Source organism: Silene latifolia, chromosome 6, assembly GCF_048544455.1.
Source record: "Silene latifolia isolate original U9 population chromosome 6, ASM4854445v1, whole genome shotgun sequence".
NCBI classification, from domain to species: domain Eukaryota; kingdom Viridiplantae; phylum Streptophyta; class Magnoliopsida; order Caryophyllales; family Caryophyllaceae; genus Silene; species Silene latifolia.
Genome location: NC_133531.1, coordinates 71167079 through 71193126, shown reverse-complemented (window position 1 = coordinate 71193126; position 26048 = coordinate 71167079). Strand labels below are relative to the sequence as shown.

The following is a 26048-nucleotide window of genomic DNA, read 5'->3' as shown; positions in this document are numbered from 1 at the left end:
CGATCTTCGGGGTAAATAGATTATAAATGATAGATTGGATTGTTAAGTTTGACTAGTATATTTCATTTAACAGATTTAAGTTTTTGGTAATTAGCGGGTTTAGTTTAATAAATTGTTGTATCTAATTATCTATGCGTAAATGATTGACAAATTCATTTTTTACCTATATACTAAAGTGAATTAATTATATGTTGGGGGAGCACTATAGTGTAAGTCTGTAAACAAGTAGATTGAAGCTCAAACTACGGTTTCAATATGTCATTTACCAAACACTTAAATTAGTAGATTGGTGAGTTAAACATACTAAAAGTTTTGAATATGCTGAAAATTTCACAATATTCCAACTGGGCCTTGGGCTCTGTTTGGCAAAACATTTCAGGTAACTTATTTTTTTATTTTATTTTTTTGAGAAAAGATCATTATCATTAATAAAAAGTCATACGACATCTACAACATATGTCAAGCTCAATCGGATACAAATCTATTACAACCATAGGAAATAAATTCTTGTTCAAAGAATGAAACACTTTGCCATGAGTCTCTATCATCGATTCGCCGCAAAAGCCTTTATCCATAAGAGGGTCTCCGAATCTTCCTTGACGAGTATCCATTTCTTCGGACCTGATTGATTGTAGCCATGAATCGGACAAAATATGTAAAACCATATAACGCTATAACAACGCTGATCTTCTGCTGACTTATTAGAAAACTGCAAACGAACCAGAAAACGAAAGCTCTCAACCTGAGAGAAGGACACCACCGATAGACGGGGACAGAGCCCTCAGAAAGAGAGACGAAACAAAAACGAAAGCGGAAATTAAACAAAAACATAAAGGAAACAAAGCGGAACACATGAAAAAAAATGGAAGCCACCGCCTCCCTACCAACCCACAACACCGCCAGATCCAAGCACCACCTTGCCACACCACCTCAACAAACTCGTCCGATAAGACCCGAACAGCCCACATACACCACGCAGACCGAGAGGAACGGGCAGACCCGTACGATCCAGAACCGGGTGTGGGTAAAAAAGGGGAGGAGAGTTAAACGGAAGAGAGGAGACGGGTCGCCGGAGAAAGGTCTTGAGAGACCCCATCCCCGACGACATGGTAGGGGGTTGATGGGTGGCGGTGGGAGGAAGGAGGTGACCGGCGGCAGCAAAGGGGGAGGATTTAGGATTTTGTTTTTTTAGAGAGAAGGAGGATTTAGGATTTAGAGAAGATCTTTTGATATATTTCATGTAACTTATTTGAAGAAAGTAGCTTTTTTGATCAAAATTCTAGCTACCTTATTTTTCTGCAAGTGTTTGATAAGTAGCTTATTTAATCAAATAAGATACCTAAAATGAAATGATACTTAGGGTAACATTTGAGAAATATAAGCTATCTGATCTTATTTAATCTTTTTTTTACCGCTTCAATCAATAATATTAAATAATTATCATGTCATTTTATGTTATTTCACCAAAAACCTGCTGCCTTTCAGGTAGTTTGTCAAACATTTTTTTTAAATAATCAATTGTCCTATTAGCTTCTAATTTTCAGTTCCTTTTAGGTTTCAGTTAGTTTTTCAGTTTTCAACTACATTTTCAAATTTCAGCTACATTTTCAGTTAGTTTTACCAAACAAGACTTTCATGCATTATTGCGAGAGAAATTCTTATATCCGCCGATGATATTGTAGTTAAACTACGGTTGGATACGTTGGATTTACCTAACAATATAATTGTGTACATTATACCCACGTAAAACTGCTGTGCATTCGTTTAACTAGAATAGTTTAGATCGTATTTTAAACTCAATTTATTTTAGAGAGACGAGTATACATTTTAGAGCAACAAGTAACTCATTAATACCCGGGTATGAATACATAAAAAATTAAATTGTTCTACTGTATACAATCACTTCCTACAGAATTCACTACTTGCAATAATGTATACTTCCTCCATTCAACTCCACTTTACAAGTTTCTTTTATCACATTTGCCAACGCAGCTTTTACACGATAAATATCATTAGCTGCGTATTAATATTGTAATTACTTTTACTACTCCGTACTATTTAATCTTCTTAAATAGAATAGTGAATAAGAGATTAAATCTAATTAATTCAAAGACATGGAATCAATGTTATATGAAACGATAAATCTTATATACAAATTTGAAGCTAATATAAAATGGATCTTATTTAAAAAGATACTCCGTATTGAATGTCCTATAATCATGCGCTATATTTATGAACTTGACCACCTCTCCCTGTTGTCACCGTTTTTCTCTGCTGGGGTCTTTTTACTCCTTGGTGTCCTTTTACTCCTCTACTTTGTACCGTTATTTTTTCACTGTACAACTGAACCTGCACAAACATAATCATACCCAATAACCCAAATTAGGGTCGAAAAAAATAACTACGCAAGTTCACGAATATTCTAAACAATAATAGTGTGTTACCAGGTGACGATGAGTTTATGTATTTATCCTCTCACATACAATTGTATAGGACTTACCATGTCCATGTGTGATTGCAATACGGAAACTCAGTATCACTCTACACCCTCATTTTACATTCTGAATTCGACCATAAATTGTGATTGCCAAAGACATTAGATAATAAAAAAGCAAAAAAAATAAGAGGACTAAATACTTACATTATTTGTGATAAGTATTTGTTCAGTCTTTGTGATGGAGATAGAATTTTCAGTAGGGTTCATAGTTTTATTGCTTTTAAGGTCTTTTTTGGAAGCAGGAGAAGAATTTTTAAGGCCAGAAATTTGAACCCTACGTTTGTTGAACATTATTAAGTTCTTCATGATTTTACAAAGAAAACTAATTTTGTAAAATTTGATTTTTGCTCTTGTTTTTGTGGATTTTCTCTTCGAAGTAAGTAGCTTATATTATGTGATAGAAGTATGGGATTATAACTTTTGAGCTCAGTGGGAGAAATGCACATGTTTTTAGAGTAGATTTATAATAGGGGACGATACATCCCAACAACTGCGTAGTTGTAGTAGTCATTTGACTCTCTACGTGTGGAAAAGCTATATTCGTAGGAAGTTTCACTTTACAGTTTAAAAAAACACCCAATAATTGCTACAGTTTCTAAGTGTTGGCTGTTGTGGATTTATCTCATCTGAATTAGGACATTGTCGAGTGTGTCACTCGGGGTGATTTTGGTAATCGAGTGATTGATCTTACAAAAAAAATGTTGGGAGACTAAGGATCAGATTCTGTCGTTGAACATAGGTTGTGAGTACGTAACACCTCTCATGTACAAATATGATTATACATTCAGTTGTATATGACCATAGTATAATTAAGGTAAAACAAATCAAGCTGATGAGCTTATATGTATTTTTTTTAGCTTATTCAAAGTTATATTCCCCCCACTTTCCTATTTTCACCCTATTTCCCCTTTTTGGTAAATTATCTATTTTCACTCCATTTCTCTTCTTTCCTTATTTGGACTACCTTTTTCATTCTTTAATCATTCTTTTCACCCCACTTACATCTTTATTATTATTTTTTCATTTTTTTAATCATTCTTTTTACCTCACTTACAACTCTTTTATTATTTTTTCATTCTTTAATAATTTTTCTTAATATGCGTTGTTTTGGTAAATTTCTAGCAATTTAGGGTTAAAGTGGTCTTAGCGTTAGGTTCGTATTATGATTTGATCGTTTGTTGTATGTTAACCTGTATGTGCAATGTAAATAAAGAACACAAGCAATTTTGGTGACGCGGAAAAACCCAATTTGGGAAACAACCGCGGGGGAGACGGAATCCCACCAATATTTTCACTATAATTCGGGAGGAAATACAGTTCGTGCGTTTGCTATGGATGCTAGGGTATATTCTTGTATTCTTCGACGATCCTTCTTCTCTGCACTAGGGCTCTTTATATAGGGGAGCTCGGTGAGTTAGGGTTTCTTGCTTTTCCTCCAAGTTATTCCTAATTTGACACCTAATAGGACTTTCCTTCCTTGGATATGGTAAGTGTCAGGACTCTCGTATGCTTCTTCTATGCGGTTTAAAGCCCACGTCTGCGCGCTGCTTCTTGATCTTGTCACCACTGGCTTCCTGATATCCTGCGTCCCACAATGCTTCCAGGCTTTCTTGTCCCAAGTCGCCCATATCCAGATTTTGGGCCTAACAGTTTGCCCCCAATTTTCCGCGAAAGTGCAACCCTAATTATTTGAGCGGGAAATTGCGATGTATCGTTGAGTGACTTCTTGCATACTCCATTTCAATTCACATTTTTCAAAACCCCAACTACCCTCTCTTATTTAATCTCACCCGCCCCTCTTTTTCTCTTTCATCATCATTTCATTTCCTCAAAATCTTCAAAACTTCCGTCTCCCCAAATCCTCCCTTTTCAGCGTTCTTTCACTGTCAGCGCCGCCTCCTCCCGCCTCTTCAGGTACTCTTTGCTTTTCTCTCCTTGTTTATCATGGCAAAAACTCGTCTCACATCATCCTCATCCGCCACCATTGACCTCGTAGAGGACGATGACTTCCCTCTCGCAGGAGTCCTCAAAAAACCACATTCCGGTGATTCTCACCTAACCCAAGAGGACATCCCTAGGATCAAAGCTTTGCTTAGGCTAGGCGACGATGTGGTGATCCTCATCCCCAAACCCGGTCGAAGCGGCGCCTTTCGTGCGGGGTGGATCTGCTTATATACTTACCCTTTCGTCCTTGGTCTTAAATTTTCCTTCCCTCCGATGATTCAAGAGTTCATCTCGCTGAACTCTCTCCCCATGGCCCAAATTGCCCCCTATGCATGGAGGATTCTCTTGTCTCTTTGTTGCTTTGAACAACGATCTGGGTGCCAAATTGGACATCGGATCTCGGCCCATAGGTTCGAGTGTCGGTCATTGGGGCACGGCCAATACACTTTCGTGGTCAGGAGAAGACGAAAATTTTCTTGATCGGCTAAAGGGAAGGACGACGGGTGGTATGAGGATTTCTTCTATGTCAAGCTTGAATCTCTTCCCATTCACGCTGATTACTTGTTCGAGAACTGGGTTCTTGCTAAGAGTAAGTATATTTTGCATGTTTATTCTTGATTGCCCCCATGTCGCTCACTTGTTCTTACTCTTTGATTTGACGCAGAACTCAAGAACCCCGAGAAATCAAGACGAAGCAATTTCTTTTGCCAAGCTTTTCTCCATCCACGAAGACCGTAGATGTTTCCCCTCTCTCTCTGGTTTAGACGATTCCGCCACTGAACAAACCATGTCTTCTGGTAAATACCCTCTCTTGACCTCCAAAAGCTTCCTTACCCACGGCTCTCCATTCGATTTCTTGCGTCCCGGTGCCCTGCAGGAAGTGCTAAACCGTCTGCCTCGAGATCCCGATCCAACATGCCGGAAAGAAGCTGCGATTCCTTTAACTCCCCTGCCTCCTCAAGAAGGAGATCCACCTCAAGGCCTGCTCCAGAACCTATCAAAGTGACCCCAATATTGCGCAACACCTCTCATGTACAAATATGATTATACATTCAGTTGTATATGACCATAGTATAATTAAGGTAAAACAAATCAAGTCGATGAGCTTATATGTATTTTTTTTAGCTTATTCAAAGTTATATTCCCCCCACTTTCCTATTTTCACCCTATTTCCCCTTTTTGGTAAATTATCTATTTTCACTCCATTTCTCTTCTTTCCTTATTTGGACTACCTTTTTCATTCTTTAATCATTCTTTTCACCCCACTTACATCTTTATTATTATTTTTTCATTTTTTTAATCATTCTTTTTACCTCACTTACAACTCTTTTATTATTTTTTCATTCTTTAATAATTTTTCTTAATATGCGTTGTTTTGGTAAATTTCTAGCAATTTAGGGTTAAAGTGGTCTTAGCGTTAGGTTCGTATTATGATTTGATCGTTTGTTGTATGTTAACCTGTATGTGCAATGTAAATAAAGAACACAAGCAATTTTGGTGACGCGGAAAAACCCAATTTGGGAAACAACCGCGGGGGAGACGGAATCCCACCAATATTTTCACTATAATTCGGGAGGAAATACAGTTCGTGCGTTTGCTATGGATGCTAGGGTATATTCTTGTATTCTTCGACGATCCTTCTTCTCTGCACTAGGGCTCTTTATATAGGGGAGCTCGGTGAGTTAGGGTTTCTTGCTTTTCCTCCAAGTTATTCCTAATTTGACACCTAATAGGACTTTCCTTCCTTGGATATGGTAAGTGTCAGGACTCTCGTATGCTTCTTCTATGCGGTTTAAAGCCCACGTCCTGCGCTGCTTGCTGATGCTTTGTCACCCTGGCTTCCTGATATCCTGCGTCCCACAATGCTTCCAGGCCTGCTGTCCCAAGTCAGCCCATATCCAGATTTTGGGCCTAACAGTTTGCCCCCAATTTTCCGCGAAAGTGCAACCCTAATTATTTGAGCGGGAAATTGCAGTGTATCGTTGAGTGACTTCTTGCATACTCCATTTCAATTCACATTTTTCAAAACCCCAACTACCCTCTCTTATTTAATCTCACCCGCCCCTCTTTTTCTCTTTCATCATCATTTCATTTCCTCAAAATCTTCAAAACTTCCGTCTCCCCAAATCCTCCCTTTTCAGCGTTCTTTCACTGTCAGCGCCGCCTCCTCCCGCCTCTTCAGGTACTCTTTGCTTTTCTCTCCTTGTTTATCATGGCAAAAACTCGTCTCACATCATCCTCATCCGCCACCATTGACCTCGTAGAGGACGATGACTTCCCTCTGCAGGGAGTCCTCAAAAAACCACATTCCGGTGATTCTCACCTAACCCAAGAGGACATCCCTAGGATCAAAGCTTTGCTTAGGCTAGGCGACGATGTGGTGATCCTCATCCCCAAACCCGGTCGAAACGGACGCCTTTCGTGCGGGGTGGATCTGCTTATATACTTACCCTTTCGTCCTTGGTCTTAAATTTTCCTTCCCTCCGATGATTCAAGAGTTCATCTGCCTGAACTCTCTCCCCATGGCCCAAATTGCCCCCTATGCATGGAGGATTCTCTTGTCTACTGTTGCTTTGAACAACAGTCTGGGTGCCGAAATTGGTGTCGGATCGGCCCATAGGTTCGAGTGTCGGTCATTGGGGCACGGCCAATACACTTTCAGGGCTGTGGAGAAGACTGAAAATTTTCTTCAGTCGGCTGCTAAAGGGAAGGACGACGGGTGGTATGAGGATTTCTTCTATGTCAAGCTTGAATCTCTTCCCATTCACGCTGATTACTTGTTCGAGAACTGGGTTCTTGCTAAGAGTAAGTATATTTTGCATGTTTATTCTTGATTGCCCCTGTCGCTCACTGTTCTTACTCTTTGATTTGACGCAGAACTCAAGAACCCTGAGAAATCTGAAGACGAAGCAATTTCTGTTGCCAAGCTTTTCTCCATCCCTGAAGACCGTAGACTGTTTCCCCTCCTGCTCTCTGGTTTAGACGATTCCGCCACTGAACAAACCATGTCTTCTGGTAAATACCCTCTCTTGACCTCCAAAAGCTTCCTTACCCACTGGCTCTCCATTCTGATTTCTTGCGTCCTGGTGCCACTGCAGGAAGTGCTAAACCGTCTGCCTCTGAGATCCTGATCCAACATGCCAGGAAAAGAACTGCTGATTCCTTTAACTCCCCTGCCTCCTCAAGAAGGAGATCCACCTCAAGGCCTGCTCCAGAACCTATCAAAGTGACCCCAATATTGCGCAACACCTCTCATGTACAAATATGATTATACATTCAGTTGTATATGACCATAGTATAATTAAGGTAAAACAAATCAAGCTGATGAGCTTATATGTATTTTTTTTAGCTTATTCAAAGTTATATTCCCCCCACTTTCCTATTTTCACCCTATTTCCCCTTTTTGGTAAATTATCTATTTTCACTCCATTTCTCTTCTTTCCTTATTTGGACTACCTTTTTCATTCTTTAATCATTCTTTTCACCCCACTTACATCTTTATTATTATTTTTTCATTTTTTTAATCATTCTTTTTACCTCACTTACAACTCTTTTATTATTTTTTCATTCTTTAATAATTTTTCTTAATATGCGTTGTTTTGGTAAATTTCTAGCAATTTAGGGTTAAAGTGGTCTTAGCGTTAGGTTCGTATTATGATTTGATCGTTTGTTGTATGTTAACCTGTATGTGCAATGTAAATAAAGAACACAAGCAATTTTGGTGACGCGGAAAAACCCAATTTGGGAAACAACCGCGGGGGAGACGGAATCCCACCAATATTTTCACTATAATTCGGGAGGAAATACAGTTCGTGCGTTTGCTATGGATGCTAGGGTATATTCTTGTATTCTTCGACGATCCTTCTTCTCTGCACTAGGGCTCTTTATATAGGGGAGCTCGGTGAGTTAGGGTTTCTTGCTTTTCCTCCAAGTTATTCCTAATTTGACACCTAATAGGACTTTCCTTCCTTGGATATGGTAAGTGTCAGGACTCTCGTATGCTTCTTCTATGCGGTTTAAAGCCCACGTCTGTGCGCTTTGCTGATCTTTGTCACCCAGCTTCGATATCCTGCGTCCCACAATGCTTCCGGGCTGCTTGTCCCAAGTCGCCCATATCCGATTTTGGGCCTAACAGTTTGCCCCCAATTTTCCGCGAAAGTGCAACCCTAATTATTTGAGGGGGAAATTGCAGTGTATCGTTGAGTAAGTTCTTGCATACTCCATTTCAATTCACATTTTTCAAAACCCCAACTACCCTCTCTTATTTAATCTCACCCGCCCCTCTTTTTCTCTTTCATCATCATTTCATTTCCTCAAAATCTTCAAAACTTCCGTCTCCCCAAATCCTCCCTTTTCAGCGTTCTTTCACTGTCAGCGCCGCCTCCTCCCGCCTCTTCAGGTACTCTTTGCTTTTCTCTCCTTGTTTATCATGGCAAAAACTCGTCTCACATCATCCTCATCCGCCACCATTGACCTCGTAGAGGACGATGACTTCCCTCTGCAGGGAGTCCTCAAAAAACCACATTCCGGTGATTCTCACCTAACCCAAGAGGACATCCCTAGGATCAAAGCTTTGCTTAGGCTAGGCGACGATGTGGTGATCCTCATCCCCAAACCCGGTCAGAAAGCAGACGCCTTTCGTGCGGGGTGGATCTGCTTATATACTTACCCTTTCGTCCTTGGTCTTAAATTTTCCTTCCCTCCGATGATTCAAGAGTTCATCTGCCTGAACTCTCTCCCCATGGCCCAAATTGCCCCCTATGCATGGAGGATTCTCTTGTCTACTGTTGCTTTGAACAACAGTCTGGGTGCCGAAATTGGACTGTCAGATCTGGCCCATAGGTTCGAGTGTCGGTCATTGGGGCACGGCCAATACACTTTCAGGGCTGTGGAGAAGACTGAAAATTTTCTTCAGTCGGCTGCTAAAGGGAAGGACGACGGGTGGTATGAGGATTTCTTCTATGTCATGCTTGAATCTCTTCCCATTCACGCTGATTACTTGTTCGAGAACTGGGTTCTTGCTAAGAGTAAGTATATTTTGCATGTTTATTCTTGATTGCCCCTGTCGCTCACTGTTCTTACTCTTTGATTTGACGCAGAACTCAAGAACCCTGAGAAATCTGAAGACGAAGCAATTTCTGTTGCCAAGCTTTTCTCCATCCCTGAAGACCGTAGACTGTTTCCCCTCCTGCTCTCTGGTTTAGACGATTCCGCCACTGAAGAAACCATGTCTTCTGGTAAATACCCTCTCTTGACCTCCAAAAGCTTCCTTACCCACTGGCTCTCCATTCTGATTTCTTGCGTCCTGGTGCCACTGCAGGAAGTGCTAAACCGTCTGCCTCTGAGATCCTGATCCAACATTCCAGGAAAAGAACTGCTGATTCCTTTAACTCCCCTGCCTCCTCAAGAAGGAGATCCACCTCAAGGCCTGCTCCAGAACCTATCAAAGTGACCCCAATATTGCGCAACACCTCTCATGTACAAATATGATTATACATTCAGTTGTATATGACCATAGTATAATTAAGGTAAAACAAATCAAGCTGATGAGCTTATATGTATTTTTTTTAGCTTATTCAAAGTTATATTCCCCCCACTTTCCTATTTTCACCCTATTTCCCCTTTTTGGTAAATTATCTATTTTCACTCCATTTCTCTTCTTTCCTTATTTGGACTACCTTTTTCATTCTTTAATCATTCTTTTCACCCCACTTACATCTTTATTATTATTTTTTCATTTTTTTAATCATTCTTTTTACCTCACTTACAACTCTTTTATTATTTTTTCATTCTTTAATAATTTTTCTTAATATGCGTTGTTTTGGTAAATTTCTAGCAATTTAGGGTTAAAGTGGTCTTAGCGTTAGGTTCGTATTATGATTTGATCGTTTGTTGTATGTTAACCTGTATGTGCAATGTAAATAAAGAACACAAGCAATTTTGGTGACGCGGAAAAACCCAATTTGGGAAACAACCGCGGGGGAGACGGAATCCCACCAATATTTTCACTATAATTCGGGAGGAAATACAGTTCGTGCGTTTGCTATGGATGCTAGGGTATATTCTTGTATTCTTCGACGATCCTTCTTCTCTGCACTAGGGCTCTTTATATAGGGGAGCTCGGTGAGTTAGGGTTTCTTGCTTTTCCTCCAAGTTATTCCTAATTTGACACCTAATAGGACTTTCCTTCCTTGGATATGGTAAGTGTCAGGACTCTCGTATGCTTCTTCTATGCGGTTTAAAGCCCACGTCTGCGGCTTTGCGATCTTTGTCACCCCGGCTTCCTGATATCCTGCGTCCCACAATGCTTCCAGGCCTGCTGTCCCAAGTCAGCCCATATCCAGATTTTGGGCCTAACAGTTTGCCCCCAATTTTCCGCGAAAGTGCAACCCTAATTATTTGAGCGGGAAATTGCAGTGTATCGTTGAGTGACTTCTTGCATACTCCATTTCAATTCACATTTTTCAAAACCCCAACTACCCTCTCTTATTTAATCTCACCCGCCCCTCTTTTTCTCTTTCATCATCATTTCATTTCCTCAAAATCTTCAAAACTTCCGTCTCCCCAAATCCTCCCTTTTCGGCGTTCTTTCACATCATCGTAGCCTCCTCCTCCCGCCTCTTCAGGTACTCTTTGCTTTTCTCTCCTTGTTTATCATGGCAAAAACTCGTCTCACATCATCCTCATCCGCCACCATTGACCTCGTAGAGGACGATGACTTCCCTCTGCAGGGAGTCCTCAAAAAACCACATTCCGGTGATTCTCACCTAACCCAAGAGGACATCCCTAGGATCAAAGCTTTGCTTAGGCTAGGCGACGATGTGGTGATCCTCATCCCCAAACCCGGTCAGAAAGCAGACGCCTTTCGTGCGGGGTGGATCTGCTTATATACTTACCCTTTCGTCCTTGGTCTTAAATTTTCCTTCCCTCCGATGATTCAAGAGTTCATCTGCCTGAACTCTCTCCCCATGGCCCAAATTGCCCCCTATGCATGGAGGATTCTCTTGTCTACTGTTGCTTTGAACAACGATCACGGGTGCCGAAATTGGATTGTCGGATCGGCCCATAGGTTCGAGTGTCGGTCATTGGGGCACGGCCAATACACTTTCAGGGCTGTGGAGAAGACTGAAAATTTTCTTCAGTCGGCTGCTAAAGGGAAGGACGACGGGTGGTATGAGGATTTCTTCTATGTCAAGCTTGAATCTCTTCCCATTCACGCTGATTACTTGTTCGAGAACTGGGTTCTTGCTAAGAGTAAGTATATTTTGCATGTTTATTCTTGATTGCCCCTGTCGCTCACTGTTCTTACTCTTTGATTTGACGTAGAACTCAAGAACCCTGAGAAATCTGAAGACGAAGCAATTTCTGTTGCCAAGCTTTTCTCCATCCCTGAAGACCGTAGACTGTTTCCCCTCCTGCTCTCTGGTTTAGACGATTCCGCCACTGAACAAACCATGTCTTCTGGTAAATACCCTCTCTTGACCTCCAAAAGCTTCCTTACCCACTGGCTCTCCATTCGATTTCTTGCGTCCTGGTGCCCGCTGCGAAGTGCTAAACCGTCTGCCTCTGAGATCCTGATCCAACATGCCAGGAAAAGAACTGCTGATTCCTTTAACTCCCCTGCCTCCTCAAGAAGGAGATCCACCTCAAGGCCTGCTCCAGAACCTATCAAAGTGACCCCAATATTGCGCAACACCTCTCATGTACAAATATGATTATACATTCAGTTGTATATGACCATAGTATAATTAAGGTAAAACAAATCAAGCTGATGAGCTTATATGTATTTTTTTTAGCTTATTCAAAGTTATATTCCCCCCACTTTCCTATTTTCACCCTATTTCCCCTTTTTGGTAAATTATCTATTTTCACTCCATTTCTCTTCTTTCCTTATTTGGACTACCTTTTTCATTCTTTAATCATTCTTTTCACCCCACTTACATCTTTATTATTATTTTTTCATTTTTTTAATCATTCTTTTTACCTCACTTACAACTCTTTTATTATTTTTTCATTCTTTAATAATTTTTCTTAATATGCGTTGTTTTGGTAAATTTCTAGCAATTTAGGGTTAAAGTGGTCTTAGCGTTAGGTTCGTATTATGATTTGATCGTTTGTTGTATGTTAACCTGTATGTGCAATGTAAATAAAGAACACAAGCAATTTTGGTGACGCGGAAAAACCCAATTTGGGAAACAACCGCGGGGGAGACGGAATCCCACCAATATTTTCACTATAATTCGGGAGGAAATACAGTTCGTGCGTTTGCTATGGATGCTAGGGTATATTCTTGTATTCTTCGATGATCCTTCTTCTCTGCACTAGGGCTCTTTATATAGGGGAGCTCGGTGAGTTAGGGTTTCTTGCTTTTCCTCCAAGTTATTCCTAATTTGACACCTAATAGGACTTTCCTTCCTTGGATATGGTAAGTGTCAGGACTCTCGTATGCTTCTTCTATGCGGTTTAAAGCCCACGTCCTGCGCTGCTTGCTGATGCTGTCACCCTGGCTTCCTGATATCCTGCGTCCCACAATGCTTCCAGGCCTGCTGTCCCAAGTCAGCCCATATCCAGATTTTGGGCCTAACAGTTTGCCCCCAATTTTCCGCGAAAGTGCAACCCTAATTATTTGAGCGGGAAATTGCAGTGTATCGTTGAGTGACTTCTTGCATACTCCATTTCAATTCACATTTTTCAAAACCCCAACTACCCTCTCTTATTTAATCTCACCCGCCCCTCTTTTTCTCTTTCATCATCATTTCATTTCCTCAAAATCTTCAAAACTTCCGTCTCCCCAAATCCTCCCTTTTCAGCGTTCTTTCACTGTCAGCGCCGCCTCCTCCCGCCTCTTCAGGTACTCTTTGCTTTTCTCTCCTTGTTTATCATGGCAAAAACTCGTCTCACATCATCCTCATCCGCCACCATTGACCTCGTAGAGGACGATGACTTCCCTCTGCAGGGAGTCCTCAAAAAACCACATTCCGGTGATTCTCACCTAACCCAAGAGGACATCCCTAGGATCAAAGCTTTGCTTAGGCTAGGCGACGATGTGGTGATCCTCATCCCCAAACCCGGTCAGAAAGCAGACGCCTTTCGTGCGGGGTGGATCTGCTTATATACTTACCCTTTCGTCCTTGGTCTTAAATTTTCCTTCCCTCCGATGATTCAAGAGTTCATCTGCCTGAACTCTCTCCCCATGGCCCAAATTGCCCCCTATGCATGGAGGATTCTCTTGTCTACTGTTGCTTTGAACAACAGTCTGGGTGCCGAAATTGGACTGTCAGATCTGGCCCATAGGTTCGAGTGTCGGTCATTGGGGCACGGCCAATACACTTTCAGAGCACTGGTCAGGATGCAGTTGTTGAGAGGATTGACCTCTCTTAAAATTTCAGTTTAAATTGTCTGGGGACTTGACCCTGTGTGGCGCAAGTTTGTAAAAAACTCTCTTTTCGTTTTTTCATTTTGGCCCGTTTTGCGCCTGGTGGTATGCAGGCTTTAAACTCTGATGGCGCCTGCTATAGGTAGCAGGTGCCTTAACTTAAAGTAGTTCTGGGCCCAGGTTTTAGGCCCTTCTTGTTAACTTGCGTTTTTTGCCATTGATTTCTGGAGTTGCAATTCCACATAGGTGTACCCAGGTAGCTGACCTGGTTCCAGGTGCACAGCCCTGTATCTGGTGACAGGTTTCTGATAACATATTTTACCCATGACGTAAAATATCTTATCACTAGGGTTAGCTGACTGGAGCATACCTTCATTGAATGTTTCTGACTAACAAGGAATGTTGCGTTCCTTGTGGTTCCAGACGTTTGAAATCTGTGCGTGCACGTTTTGCTCTACGACATAGCTATGGAATTACTGAGTTAACGTTAAAGTATGGGTGGTCTTAGTATGCCGTACCCTGCGCGCTACCTCGGCGTATGCTCCCCATGTGGCTTGACTTAAGATAAACGTCTCCGCAGCCTCACATGGCAGGGGCTGGACCCTCAAAGTGTTCCTCGTCTGACAAGTAACCAACATTAGTATAAAAGCCTTTCCTCGTAGAAGCATTATAAAGTCCAAAGTAGTGCAAATTACCTGGTGCTATCTCATGGTGTTCCAGGGCAACATCTGGATCCAGGAAGCCACAGCCTGGACTACTTGGTTTAAAAACGACTCTATTTGACTTTAAAAGAAAAACTAAGGAAAACAAAAGAAAAAAGTTTCCTGAAACACACCAATACCTAAGGCATATACTAACCCCCTCCCCTCCTTTTGTTTTTTCTTTTTTGTTTTTTTTTTTTCTGCTTCACGGACTTTCGAAAGGTCCTTTGTACACTAAAGTTTTGGCACTTTGTCAGACAAAGTACCGTTTCAAGTGGCGAATGTTCCAGGGTTTATCCAGGATCTGACCGTGCATGGTCATTAACCTGTATGCTCCATTTTTGACAATGCTTTCGACCTGATATGGCCCCTCCCATTTGTAGGCAAACTTGCCTGCTTTGTGGTTCTTGGTATTTTCGAATACCCTTCTGAGTACGAGGTCTCCCACTTCAAGGGTCCTGATCTTGACATTTTTGTTATATGTCCTTGCTACAGATTGTTTGTACGACGCCATACGTATGTAGGCACTTTCTCGCAGCTCATCAACTGTGTCCAGGCTCTGAGCCATTTCGACCTTGTTCTGCTCTGCCGTCTGACAACCGTACCTGTGCGTGGGCACCAGAACTTCTGAGGGTATCACTGCCTCTGCTCTGTATACGAGGCTAAATGGAGTTTAGCCTCTTGCCATTTTCGGTGTTGTTCTGTCTGACTAGAGTACTAATGGTAGTTCATCTGCCCATTTTCCCCCCAACTCTTCCAGCCGTTTTCTGAGGTTCTCCACAATGATTTTATTGCTAGACTTGGCCTGGCCGTTGGTTTGCGGATATCTGGGGGCTGACTTTCTCAGCGTTATGTTCCATCGTGCACAGAAGCCCTCAGCGTTATCTGATATGAACTGGGACCCATTGTCGCATATGATTTCGGATGGTATCCCAAATCTGCTTATGATGTTGCGCTTGATGAAAGAGATCACCTGCTGTTATTTTACCTCTGTCATTGCCTCTGCTTCAATCCACTTTGAGAAGTAGTCGGTCATAACTAGCATATACACTCTGTTTCCTGGAGCCCTGGGCAGCTTACCCACTATGTCCATGCCCCACATCATGAATGGCCATGGAGAGATAATCGGATGCATTGGTTCCGCTGGCTGGTGGATTGCTGGAGCCGCCTTTTGACATGACTCACAGCGTTTGGCATGATTTACGGCATCTGCGCGCATGGTGGGCCAGAAATACCCCTGTCTCAAGATTTTGTTTGACAGACTTCGTCCTCCAGCATGGTTCCCGCATTCTCCGCCGTGTACATCCCGCAGTACTGTTTCTGCCTCCTCTTTGCTCAAGCACCTGAGGTATGGTCCTGCCAGTGACTTTCTGAAGAGAATGTTATCAATCATGATATACTTGGAAGCTTTTATTCTGAAACTTTGTGTTTCCTTTCTGTCCTCGGGGAGTGTCCCATCCCTTAGCCAATTTAGGTATGGAACCCTCCAATCTGCATCCTGCTGTCCTACTGTGGAAACTAGCGTCCTGGCTTCCTGTGTACACTGCATGTTTACATCCTCTTTCACCTGATTCTGATCTGGCTCTTTCTGGATAGCTGGAGTCAACACATGGGTGATAGGTATGTTTGATAGTTCTGTAGGCTGGAAGGTGGCCCCTAACGTTGCCAGGGCGTTTGCTTCCACGTTCTGATCTCGCGGCACCTGAGTTATCTTGAACGTTCTAAACTTTGACTTTTGCTCTGTGGCTATCTTCAAGTAGGCTATCATCTCTGAATCACGCGCCACGTATTCGTTGTTTACATGATTTACCACAAGTAAGGAGTCACTGTATACCCTCAGGTTCCTTACCTTAAGCCCTGACGCCATCTGAATCCCAAGTATAAGGGCTTCATACTCGGCCTCGTTGTTGGTTGCCTTGAACTCACACCTAATAGCTTGTACTATCATATCTCCTTTAGGTGACCGAAGGACCAACCCCACACCAGCCCCCCTGGCGTTTGAGGCTCCGTCAATGTATAGGGTCCAGATCTCACCATCCTGACTCCCTGTTATCGCCAGCATTCCTTCTTCTGCCTCCCCACGGGTAGCAGGGCAGAAGTCAGAGACGAAATCTGCTAGGGCCTGAGATTTTATCGCTGTTCTGGGTTCGAATTGTAAGTCATACCCACTAAGATGTACTGACCATTTTGTCATTCTACCCGAAAGTTCAGGCTTTCTCATAATAGTCTTTAGCGGGTAGTTGGTTATTACATGGATGGCGTGAGATTCAAAGTACGGCCGCAGTTTATAGGAAGCAGTAACCAAAGCCAATGCTAGTTTTTCAAAAGAAGTGTACCTGGTCTCTGCAGGAAGCAGAGACTTGCTAATGTAATACACGGGATTCTGCACTCCTTCTTGTTCTTTGACCAAGACCGCGCTTACCGCTGCTTCCGTGACTGACAGGTATAGGAATAGTGGCTCCCCTTGCTCCGGCTTTGCGAGTAACGGTGGCGTGCTTAGATAGCTTTTGAGTTCCGCGAATGCCTTTTCATGTTGCTCGGTCCATTCGAATTTCTGACTCTTCCTCAATATATCATAGAACAACTTGCATCTATCTGAAGCCCTTGATATGAATCTGTTTAGTGCCGCCACCTTCCCTGCCAGCCTCTGCACATCCTTTGGTTTCCGTGGTGGTTCCAGCTGGAGTATTGCTTTTATCTGTTCTTTGCTTGCTTCAATTCCTCTCTGGGTCACCATATACCCTAAGAATTTTCCCGAGGATACTCCAAACGAACACTTGGACGGATTAAGTTTCATTTTAAACTCCCTTAATGTTTGGAAGGTGTCTGCCAAGTGCTCCATGTACATTTCTGCTTTTTTGGATTTCACCACCATGTCGTCTATGTATACTTCCATGGTCTTTCCTATTTGCTGCTTGAACATCTTATCCACCAACCGTTGGCAAGTGGACCCAGCGTTCTTTAGGCCAAAGGGCATGACCTTGTAACAATATATGCCTCTTTCAGACATGAATGCCGTTTTCTCTTGATCTGATTGTAACCGATCCAGGCGTCGAGGAAAGTGAGTACCTCGTGTCCCGCAGTAGCGTCCACCATTGAATCGATATGTGGCAGTGGAAAGGGGTCCTTGGGACAAGCTTTGTTTAAATCTGTGAAGTCTACATACACCCTCCATTTGCCGTTCTTTTTGGGCACGACTACCACGTTAGAAAGCCATTCAGGTTAGCTAACTTCTCTAATTTTACCTGCTGCCAAAAGACTGTCTACTTCTTTATTAATGATTTCATTTCGTTCTGCCGCAAATTTTCTTCTCTTCTGTTGTACTGGGGTGCAGCTTGGGTTAACGCTTAACTTATGCGAAATAACGGATGGGTCTATCCCTACCATATCATTGTGGGACCAAGCGAAGCAGTCCATGTTGGTTTTCAGAAATTGAATCAGCTGGCTGCGCAGCTCTTCACTGCAAGTTGCCCCAATCAGTACTGTCCTATCTGGGTGTTCCTTGTCCAGGTGTATCTGGTCCAATTCCTCTGAAGGGGGCTCCTTGTATTCTGTCGAGGTGCCCCGGTCCTGTAATTGCTATGAGGGGAGCTTGGTTGTAGCTTTGAGGGCTTGGGCATAGCAGTTTATGGATTCCTCTCGATCTCCTTTTACTGTGACCGTACCCCATGGTGTTAGGAACTTGAGACACTGATGATACGTTGAGGGCACCGCCTTCATATGATGCAACCATGGTCTTCCTAGTATCACGTTATAGGTGGTTGGACCCTCAATGACTAGGTATCTCACTAGTTTATTAACCCCTTCAATATATGTTGGGATGGTTATCTCACCTACTGAATGCGCAGTCTCACCACTGAATCCCACTAGGGGCACAGATTTCTTTATCAGGTTCTCTTTATCAAAACCCATGGTTTTGAGGGTTTCGAGCATGATGAGATTCACAGAACTCCCTGTATCTACTAATACTTTTCGTACGGTGCAGTTGCCAATAGATAACGTTATAGTTAGGGCATCGTCGTGTTGCTCTGCACCGCTTTCTATGCCAGTCTCGTCGAAATTTACCGGGGGTAAATTGCTCTGGCTTACTCTGTATGAAGTTTCTGGATGATCCCCTTTACTTCCGGTGGCTTTCCTCTTAGCGGCGGAATATGTCAAACCTGATAGCTCGGATCCGCCTGTTATCACGTTAATAATTTTCGTGCATATGGGTGGAGCAGAAGGAAGCACCTGATTTGCTGCTTCTCTCCTGTCCTGCTTGCCCCCACGTGATAATAGGTGGTCCAAGTTTCCCTTGCGTACCTGGAACTTTACTTCCTTTCGCAACCTGTAGCAGTCTTCTGTCCTGTGACCTATGTCCTGATGCCATTCGCATCTCTTGCTGCTGTCTCTGTCGTCGTTGGGTCGATCCTGAGTGGAGGGGCTTTGGCCACCTCACCTGATCACCCAGGCTTCTGAGTGCTTTCAGTAATTCCTCCATTTCTGTGTTGAATCCGTATTCAGATAGCTTAGGAGGATGTGGAGAGTCGTCAATTTGCTGAGTTTTTTCTGCTATTCTGCTGATATTGGGTCTGCTGTATGGCTTAGCTCGTTCGTCTTTCTTTTCTGTTGTGAATTTCCTGCTTGGTTTGTCGAAGTTTGCTACTCCCTTTCGAGCCTGTATGTCTTCTTCCAACCTTAATGCCGCTGTAGCTCTCTGCTGGACTTCTTCGAATCTCTCACAAGGATACATTGTTAATTCTTTGTAGAGGTTTGATTCCTTATCTAAGCCCTGCCTGAAGGCGTTGATGGCAGTGGACATATCGCAGCCTCGTATGGAGACTTTTTCTGCATTGAACCTGGTGACGTAATCTTTGATTGATTCACCTATTTCCTGAACGATCCTATACAGATCACTTGGCTGCTTTGGTGTTCTCCGGCTGCTGGAGAAGTGCTGATTGAACGCGTTGACCAAATCGGCGAATGAAGATATGGTCCCATTAGGCAAGCCGACGAACCACTGTAATGCTGCTCCGGTTAGGGTCGAACCAAATCCTTTACACATACATGCCTCCTTTGAGGCTCCCGTGGCAGTGGTAACCATCATTTTCTGCTTGAATTGACTAATGTGATCGCAGGGGTCTGTGGTTCCATCGAAGAGGGTCATCGTTGGGACGCTAAATCCTTTTGGTAAGGCCACTGTAGCTATATCGTCAGTAAACGGTGAGTCAGCGTAGCTTTCTGGTGCAGCCATATCCATAGGCAGAGGCATTCCTGGGACCCTCCGGAGGAGGCTTCGTAGTTCCTGGTACTGCTGTTCTATGTATGTCTCTCTCCCGGTGGGTCGCAGATGCTCCTGTGACTGATGTTCTGCTCCCCGTACGAAGTTTTGCTGCTCTAAGACTGCTGTTTGGCGCATCTGCGACGCTGCTGCCGCCGGGGCGCTTCCCCAGGTATACTCAACTTGATTCGTAACTGGCGTCCTGATCATTGGGACCGCAGCTGCAGCCCTACTCCTCTGGTGTCCCTCTCCATCTGATGTGGGTGTAGGCTCTTGGCGCGCTGGCTCCTCATCTGGCGTCAATGCCCCCAGTCCTGTTGGGACCAGGCCTCCTCTTGGCTGTGGTGTTGCTTCCATGTCCAGCCTGAGTGCTACTTCGCGTGGTAATACCCGTGTCTGCCTTCGGTCCCCACTTTCTCCTGGTGGCCTTCCGGGTCTGTCTTCTTGCATCCAAGAGGCTGATTTAGAGGCGTGGCTTCTTAACTCGTTGATCTGTGCTCGGAGGAGATTGTTGTCCTCTTCCATCTGAGATCTCATGCTTCTATTCTCGTTCTGCATAGTTCTGATTGTCCTTGCTAATGTGTCCAACCCGCTTATCATGATGCTGGTGGGACTCGGGGGAGCCTGAACCTGTTGCCTAGACTGCGCTCCTCTTTCAGTCTGTATGACTCCTTGCCGCCCCTGGACGACTCCTGGATCTCTAGTCTGGATTCTCCCCGAAGATGGGCTTGCTACTGCCTGAGAACTTTGACTTTGCTTGACCGCTGGTACCTGAGCAGCAGTGGTGGTCTGAACCGAAGTTGTACGTGCTGCCGCTGCTGCCGAGGGAGATGGTGCCTGTGTCGCTGCCGAGGGGGGCGGTACCTGCGTTGCTGGGGTACCGCTGGTGCTGCCTGAGTTGGTTTCTTTGTGTCCGGACATGTTATGCTTGCTGAGTAGACTGGCTAACGAAGACGACCACTATGCCCCACGGTGGGCGCCAAACTGTTTTGGTAAATTTCTACCAATTTAGGGTTAAAGTGGTCTTAGCGTTAGGTCCGTATTATGATTTGATCGTTTGTTGTATGTTAACCTGTATGTGCGATGTAAATAAAGAACACAAGCAATTTTGGTGACGCGGAAAAACCCAATTTGGGAAACAACCGCGGGGGGAGACGGAATCCCACCAATATTTTCACTATAATTCGGGAGAAAATACAGTTCGTGCGTTTGCTATGGATGCTAGGGTATATTTCTTGTATTCTTCGATGATCCTTCTTCTCTGCACTAGGGCTCTTTATATAGGGGAGCTCGGTGAGCTAGGGTTTCTTGCTTTTCCTCCAAGTTATTCCTAATTTGACACCTAATAGGACTTTCCTTCCTTGGATATGGTAAGTGTCAGGACTCTCGTATGCTTCTTCCATGCGGTTTAAAGCCCACGTCCTGCGCTGCTTGCTGATGCTGTCACCCTGGCTTCCTGATATATCCTGCGTCCCACAATGTTTCCAGGCCTGCTGTCCCAAGTCAGCCCATATCCAGATTTTGGGCCTAACATGCATGTAGAAAGAAATGGGGTGAACAAAAAAAGTGGAGGGAGTATTTTTATTGTATAAATGGATGAAATCAGATACTATCGAATAAAGCTCGTATTCTTTATTACAAATTAAAGCTCAGATTTTATACCGTACAACTTGTAGTATAATCTATGAATTGCATTTCATGACTTATTAACTAAATTAGTTGCCATCTTCGAACGAAAAACGTATTATTCTAGTACTCACAACTTGTTTATTAAATAAAAAAAATTAAGGTTAAGCCCATATCTAAGGTATCATGGCCTCATGGGGCATGATGAAAAGGTAGTTTATTTTAAAGTGGTTTGGTGGTCAGACCTTATCTATATGTGGGACGATGGCTTAGGACTAAGGAGTGATCGACTAAGAGTCTAAGATTGGTATGGTGATTTGCCATGGTTGGCAGGAGCGGTGGGTGGTCGAGAATCACGGGAACGACGAAGTTAATTGTGGATGAGCCAAGTAATGGCTAGGACTTATTGGACAGACAAGGGAATAATAGTCTTAATTTAATGACCATATAAAATCTACGGAGTAGATTATAATTACAAGTCGTCTAGAACGAAAATATTTAACTCTATACGACGAGCGAGTTTAACCTTGAAATTTGCAAACTACAAATAATAACATTGTCTTGAGTTTATTTAGTTTGTACTTCATCCATTTTTATATGATCTACCCATTTGTAAAATATATGAATGCAATATTTTAATAAAATGGGTAAATCATATGAAAACGGAGGAAATATTGCGTAATGGTAAAATGAAAATTAGGACATGGGAGATCTACGTACTGCTGAGACATAACGCACGACAACGACAATGAATCAATTATAGAGCACTAATAACAAATAATATAATAATAATGGCACGTTCATCATATATTTGTTAAATTATGGGTTAAGTGGAATAAGCCCAATATAATGTGAGAATAACTAAATGATTTTCCTTTTATGGAGGAGGAGTTATCCTATCAACATGTACTGACAATGATTAAAAAATAGCTAGTGTCTGTCAATTATATTCTCTTTAGTTGCACACTTCTGAGCAAGTAGACATAAATGTGTTGGCTGTTGCTGTTCCTAATAATCTTTGGCTTTTTTAAATATGACTTTTTTTAAGAACAATGACTGTGTAAGACGGACTCATATTGTGAGACGGTTACATAATATAAAGAGTAATTACATCCACGCTTAATCCACTTTTTTACACTTACTCCTACGCCAATTTTTTTTTTAATAATTTACCCCCAAATTATTAGCTCAGGTTATTGCACCCATATTTCCGTCAAATTTCAATTTTTTCCCGTAAAATAATAATTTTATGACAATTTACCCTTCCTTCTTTTATTTAAGCATATAGGTTAGATCTTTCTCCTCCTTCATTCTTTTCTTTATCCTCCTCTCTCATTTTCCCCAATTTAATTGTTATGGTTCTTTGCATTACTTGTTATGTCTCTTTTTGCTAAGGATATTGGTGTTGTTAGAGAGGAAGTTTACCCTTATTGTATTATTGTAATGCAAAGCTTTATACTTCCTCCATTCAACTCCACTCTACCTATTTTCCTTTCGTACACTATTCACAATTGTGTGTTCAATTTCGATTTTCTCTCGATACGTAAGTGGAAATATATTCATGTGGGATCTTGTTTGATTCGTCTTTACGAGTACATTAAAAATATCTAACTTTTATATTTTTTGCAAATACGTAGCTAACGATATTTAACGCGTAAAACACGCGTTGGCAAACGTGAAAAAAAAAAGTGGTAGAGTGGAGTTGAATGGAGGAAGTACTTAATTGGAATCCCAGTCGTGAGATTGAAGCCAGCTACCTTCGGGATCGTCAACCAGCTGTAGCACAATTTTTGGTAGACATTTCCTTCGGTGCCAATAGCAGGTGCAGAGGCAGCACACTAGTACTAGTTTTTCAATATGTAATTTGTGATCTAAATTGTGTAAAGAGCTCAATAATTAAGGTTTGGATTATGACGGAAATTTGGGGGACTTTTATGGGGTAATTTTTTGAGGGAAATTGTGGTTGAAGAGATGAAATAGGGGAAGTAACACACAAAACTCAGAGTAATAGACGTGGGGAAAAATCGTCACTTCATATTTTTTCGCCTGAAAATGGTTTTGGGTGCAAAATATAACCTGAGCTAATAATTTGGGTGTAAATTAAAAAAATTAACGTGGGAGTAATTGTAAAAAAGTGGATTAAGTGCGAATTTAATTGATAATTTACTCTAATATAAATATTACTCACAATAATATAAAATCGTCTTATTCTATTATTTATACTTTTTTAATATCTACAACCCTTATAAATGTATGAAGTTTGGGAAAATGTTGCTTGTGAACAGTAGGCCAGTAACTTTCGTGCCTCACGCGTGATGAACAGCAATCTCAACTTTACCTCCCTCTCTCCTCATTTCTTACTTAATTCTTTGTTCTTCTTCCTGCTACCCTAATCTTTCACCCTCCTTCTCTTTCCTGCTCACCTCTTCCTCTTTCATTCTCCTTCCCTTTCGGTCTCGCCTCTTCCTTCATTCTCTCCCCGTACCTTAATTAATTTTTACAATACGATTAATCGTTTCATTTACACACCGGTTTAACAGAGGTTAGTGGTTAATTTTGTTGGTATATTATTTCGTTTGTGGTTGTGTCTTGTGATTCGATTTAGTGGTCTGGTTATAGTTCCGTTTTTCATTTGGGTGAATTGTTATGTATTGCGTTTTTCATAGCTGATTGATTTCATTTGATGATTTCTTTTTTTTTGTCTATTTGTTGATTTCGATTGCTTCATTGGTACGATTTTCATTGTGTTAATTGTTCATGTATTGTGTTTTTTTAGAGCTGATTGATTGATTGCTTGATCTACGTGTTCTGAGGGTCGTCTCAATTTCGTTTGTTCTATGTCTCCTTTATGAAGTTGGGTTTCTAAAGTTCTGTATAATTTCATTTGATCTATGTACCATCTGTGAATTATTTGTTTATAGACCCTCCTTTGTCATTGTTCGTTGGCTTTAATTTATTTGATTTAGGATTTGAATTTTAAGGTGAAGGGCTACACCCAGTTGATGATTGTTCAGTTTTGATGTTATTTTATTTCCACTATCGCATCTCTGAAAAACTATGAGATGGAGGGTTTCATAAGACATTCATTTCAGTGAAGAAAGAATTATCTAATTTATAAAGCGAGTACTTACTTGATTAAACATTCATACTTGTTAGATTTTGACATGAAATATTCGATTCATTCTTAGGAAAGATTTAAAAATACTGATTGTGAGGATGATGATATGAAAGAGGTAGAATGCTTTTAACTTCATTCATCGTGTTTGGCTAATTTGATGAATTGTGATTATCCAGGTATCCGTTCTTACATATTATACACCCTAAAATCATTTTCTATAAACTTCATTGCAGGTTATGAACCTCAGGAGGGCGAGTTTGATTAGGGTTCATTATGTTACTTGCCAACTCAAATAACCATCCAAATCCAAGCAAAGACTTAGTTCTGTACGAGTTGCCCAATAAGTGTCTTTTTTTGTCGAAGTATGGGTAAGTATACTCTCCAACCCTTTAATTATTTCAATTAGTGATCTGCTTCGTTGTTGCAGATTGACGCTTAATTAGCAGAAGTCATTGCATTCTTGTAATTAATTAAGTACTACTCCGTATCAGACAACTCAAAAGGTCAAGTTGCATATTGTATTTGGTGTTGGTTGTATGGTAAGTTGTTGCTCACTTTACAATGGTATATTATCTTTGCATTTGTTGAGTTACTCTGAATATTAATAACGATCTTTCCTTTAGGAAAGCGTGACTAATAGTGATCTAAAGTCTAAACAGCTGTAAGGTGTTGTTTGTGCTATTTAGTGCTCTCACTTATGTTCATGAAACTGTTTTTGTTAATAGATTTATGGCACCTTTCCTTGGGTAAAGTAAACTTCACTTTCTGATATTCGCAAATGGTCTTCTGTCCAAACTATAAATAATATTGATGATAGTTTCGTTAGTCACCACACTGTTTTTGTTGCTTTCAAATCAGTGAGAAGCAAATCAAAATTTGCAGAAAATTCTAAGATCCAAAAACTTTTAAAATGCAACTAGCCCTTCGCCTTCAATGCACAGTCATCTCAATGACTCGGTCCGGTTCAGTTCCAATGATCTCCAATTCATTCATCTTTCTCATTTTGTTATTTATTTTATTCTTCACTTGATTTTTACGATTGTTACCTACTAATCCGGCCTATTTGTTTGATTAAGATAGAGTTCAGGCGTCCTCCGGATACAAATGCTTCTTATATTTGGATACCGGTGGCAAGCGGCAATGAAACAAGGCCCTTCGATCTTTGGGAAGCATCATAAACAGACGGTGATGATCTGAGTAAGTATTTCTTTCTCTTTTTATTTTCTATTGCTTTACGGTTGACATATTTGTTTGTTGAACAATAGATTAAAGCCAACGAACAATGACAAAGGATAATTTCATTTGACCTATGTACCATCTGTGAATTATTTGTTTGTAGACCCTCCTTTGTCATTGTTCAACAACAACAACAACAACAACAACAACAACAACAACAACAACAACAACATCAGAGCCTTAATCCCAAAATGATTTGGGGTCGGCTGACATGAATCATCCTTTCGAACCGTCCATGGGTGAATGCACGCCTCAAAATGCGAATAAAAAGGGAAGATGAAAAACAAAAA

At 41.7% G+C, this 26048-nt stretch overlaps 1 protein-coding gene and 1 long non-coding RNA gene across 2 annotated transcripts; both read right to left on the bottom strand.

The window, feature by feature from the left end:
- Positions 1 to 2098: 2098 nt before the first annotated feature.
- LOC141658785 (uncharacterized) lies at positions 2099 to 2994 on the bottom strand. The gene is made up of 2 exons (XR_012549422.1): positions 2642 to 2994; positions 2099 to 2349 (listed from the first exon to the last, which is right to left on the bottom strand). It is a non-coding gene; the product is annotated as an uncharacterized LOC141658785 (long non-coding RNA).
- A 12503-nt stretch (positions 2995 to 15497) lies between these two features.
- LOC141588210 (uncharacterized) lies at positions 15498 to 17441 on the bottom strand. The gene has a single exon (XM_074409665.1). The coding sequence runs from the start codon at positions 17439 to 17441 to the stop codon at positions 15498 to 15500; it is 1944 nt and encodes a 647-aa protein (XP_074265766.1).
- Positions 17442 to 26048: the final 8607 nt, after the last annotated feature.

Coding starts and splice junctions, on each gene's coding strand:
- LOC141588210 (XM_074409665.1), bottom strand. CDS start 17,441: ATGTTCAAGCAGCAAATAGGAAAGACCATGGAAGTATACATAGACGAC.